This window comes from Scomber scombrus, chromosome 9, assembly GCF_963691925.1.
Source record: "Scomber scombrus chromosome 9, fScoSco1.1, whole genome shotgun sequence".
Taxonomy (NCBI): Eukaryota; Metazoa; Chordata; class Actinopteri; order Scombriformes; family Scombridae; genus Scomber; species Scomber scombrus.
In genome coordinates, this window is record NC_084978.1 from 1,158,948 (window position 1) to 1,161,447 (window position 2,500).

The following is a 2,500-nucleotide window of genomic DNA, read 5'->3' on the forward strand; positions in this document are numbered from 1 at the left end:
TGCATACTACATCACTATAATACTGCAGTACTTTTACTGTAATACTGCATACTACATCACTCATAATACTGCAGTACTTTTACTGTAATACTGTATAATACATCACTATAATACTGCAGTACTTTTACTGTAATACTGCATACTACATCACTATAATACTGCAGTACTTTTACTGTAATACTGCATACTACATCACTCATAATACTGCAGTACTTTTACTGTAATACTGCATACTACATCACTATAATACTGCAGTACTTTTACTGTAATACTGCATACTACATCACTCATAATACTGCAGTACTTTTACTGTAATACTGCATACTACATCACTCATAATACTGCAGTACTTTACTGTAATACTGCATACTACATCACTCATAATACTGCAGTACTTTTACTGTAGGAGGACACTTTTACTTGTATTTTACAGTACTTTTCCTGCAGTAAAGTACATTAATATTTCTTTCACCTCTCACTGAATGTTTGTATTTGTGCAACAACTTTAAATATAGAAATAAATGATTAAACCTCAGAGTGAGACCTCTTCATGTTCACGCCCTCTCTCTGAGTTAAAAACGCGTCACAGGGAATTTCCAGTAGGGAAGGAAATCAAGTTTATGAACAACTCAGACAACTTACTGTCACCTGCAGTGCTCTCCGACTTTTAGACCAACAACAATTTTTTTTATTATTATTTACAGACAATTAGAAAAAAAAATCCTGTCGTATAAAAACTCGACTGACGTTTTGGCGTCATGACGTACTCCAATTAAACCCAGTTATTGTAAATGGATCCACTGGTGCAGCAGCAGCATGTGCATGGTGAAATGATGTGCACAAGTCATCTGAACTGAGCTGCATTCACTCATACTTCATGTTTGAAGGGATTCTGGGGAACTTTTGACGTGACATTACTAACCAGGTAAGATAACACCTGAATTACCATGACTGTGATAATGTGCATTTATTATTATTGTATACTTTTTGTCTTTGACCCCGTTCCCACACTTTGCTTTGCTTTGTTGTGCACTTCACTTCCTTATTGGTGACTTTGACTCCGAACCAGCCTCTGCTTAAAAAATGGGTACTTTAAGCTTTTTAGTGTTATCGGCTAAAATACACTCCTTTTACAACAGAATTAAAAGTTTATTTTATATTTATAATAGTTGCTTAATGATTCGGCATAGGTTTGGTTAATGTAAAGTCTTTATTTTAGCCATATTTTACACTTTCATTACCGCATCTCGGGTTAATTTCTTCCGCCGCCGTCCATGTTTTCTCGGTAAAATAAATCAGTGTTGTTCAACAAATAAACGCATTTAAAGCCAAAATACACATTTAAAATTAATTTGTTTGGTAGATTTAATACAATTAGAAAGCATTAATGTATTATACGGGCTAATATTTGTAAAAGTGTGTTGTATGGTGGGATAAATTGAGCTGAGAAGCAGAGAAGTCTTAAATGGGTGAAAATGCTAATGGAGTTTGGTGCTAGTTGTGTTAGCGCGCTGCTCGGACTGTTTTAATGACATTATTTAACATAAAACTAACAGTCACTCTTTGATTGAACATGTGTCACATCTATAGACATGTAAGCTGTCTGTTAACATTGTGTTTGTTGTTTTTTAATAGCCTCTGTAACGACATATACAACACAAACAGGCCGGTGGCTGCTAGCTGTTAGCCTCAGAGAGCTAACAGGCGCGTTCATGCGGGGTTTATGCGTGAACGCGCATGTAGCAAACAGCAACAAGTGTCAGGGATTATTTATTAATGATAAACAAACACAATTAACTTTATTTTAGTAACACAGCACATTTATATAAACTAAATACAAACATTTTCTCATTTTTTAAAAACTATTTTACCAAATTATTTTCTCCAATAATTTGAAGAAATCATATTTTAAGTGAGATTTTAGGCTTTTAAAGAGTTAAATCATGATTGAAGCTTATATTTAATAGTAATAAATGTTTGTTAAATGTTACTAGTTGGTTTTCATTATTAGCATCAGTAGTTCATTAGATATTAAATGTTTATTAATGGTAAATAAACACAATTAACTTTATTTTAGTAACACAGCACCTTTATATACACTAAATATAAACATTTTCTTATTTTTAAAAACTATTTTACCAAATTATTAACTCCAATAATGTGTTTAAATACTGTGAAAGTACCTTCAGTGACATCACGTCTGTGTACTAATACTATGAAAGTACCTTCAGTGACATCACGTCTGTGTACTAATACTATGAAAGTACCTTCAGTGACATTATGTCTGTGTACTAATACTATGAAAGTACCTTCAGTGACATCACGTCTGTGTACAAGTACTATGAAAGTACCTTCAGTGACATTATGTCTGTGTACAAGTACTATGAAAGTACCTTCAGTGACATTATGTCTGTGTACTAATACTATGAAAGTACCTTCAGTGACATTATGTCTGTGTACTAATACTATGAAAGTACCTTCAGTGACATTATGTCTGTGT

At 33.2% G+C, this 2,500-nt stretch overlaps 2 protein-coding genes across 2 annotated transcripts in view; both read left to right on the forward strand.

Moving 5' to 3' along the window:
- LOC133986369 (diacylglycerol kinase theta) overlaps positions 1-2,500 on the forward strand; it is a 35,630-nt gene that overhangs the window by 32,163 nt on the left and 967 nt on the right. Inside the window, 1 exon segment of the mRNA XM_062426192.1 lies at positions 1,591-1,594. Within this exon segment, the coding sequence (XP_062282176.1) occupies positions 1,591-1,594 (4 nt within the window).
- Positions 653-2,500, forward strand: part of nfkb1 (nuclear factor of kappa light polypeptide gene enhancer in B-cells 1) — a 65,144-nt gene continuing 63,296 nt past the window's right edge. The window contains exon 1 of the mRNA XM_062425726.1: positions 653-925. The gene's annotated coding sequence lies outside the window, so the exon portion shown is untranslated. The remainder of the gene's footprint in view (positions 926-2,500) is intronic.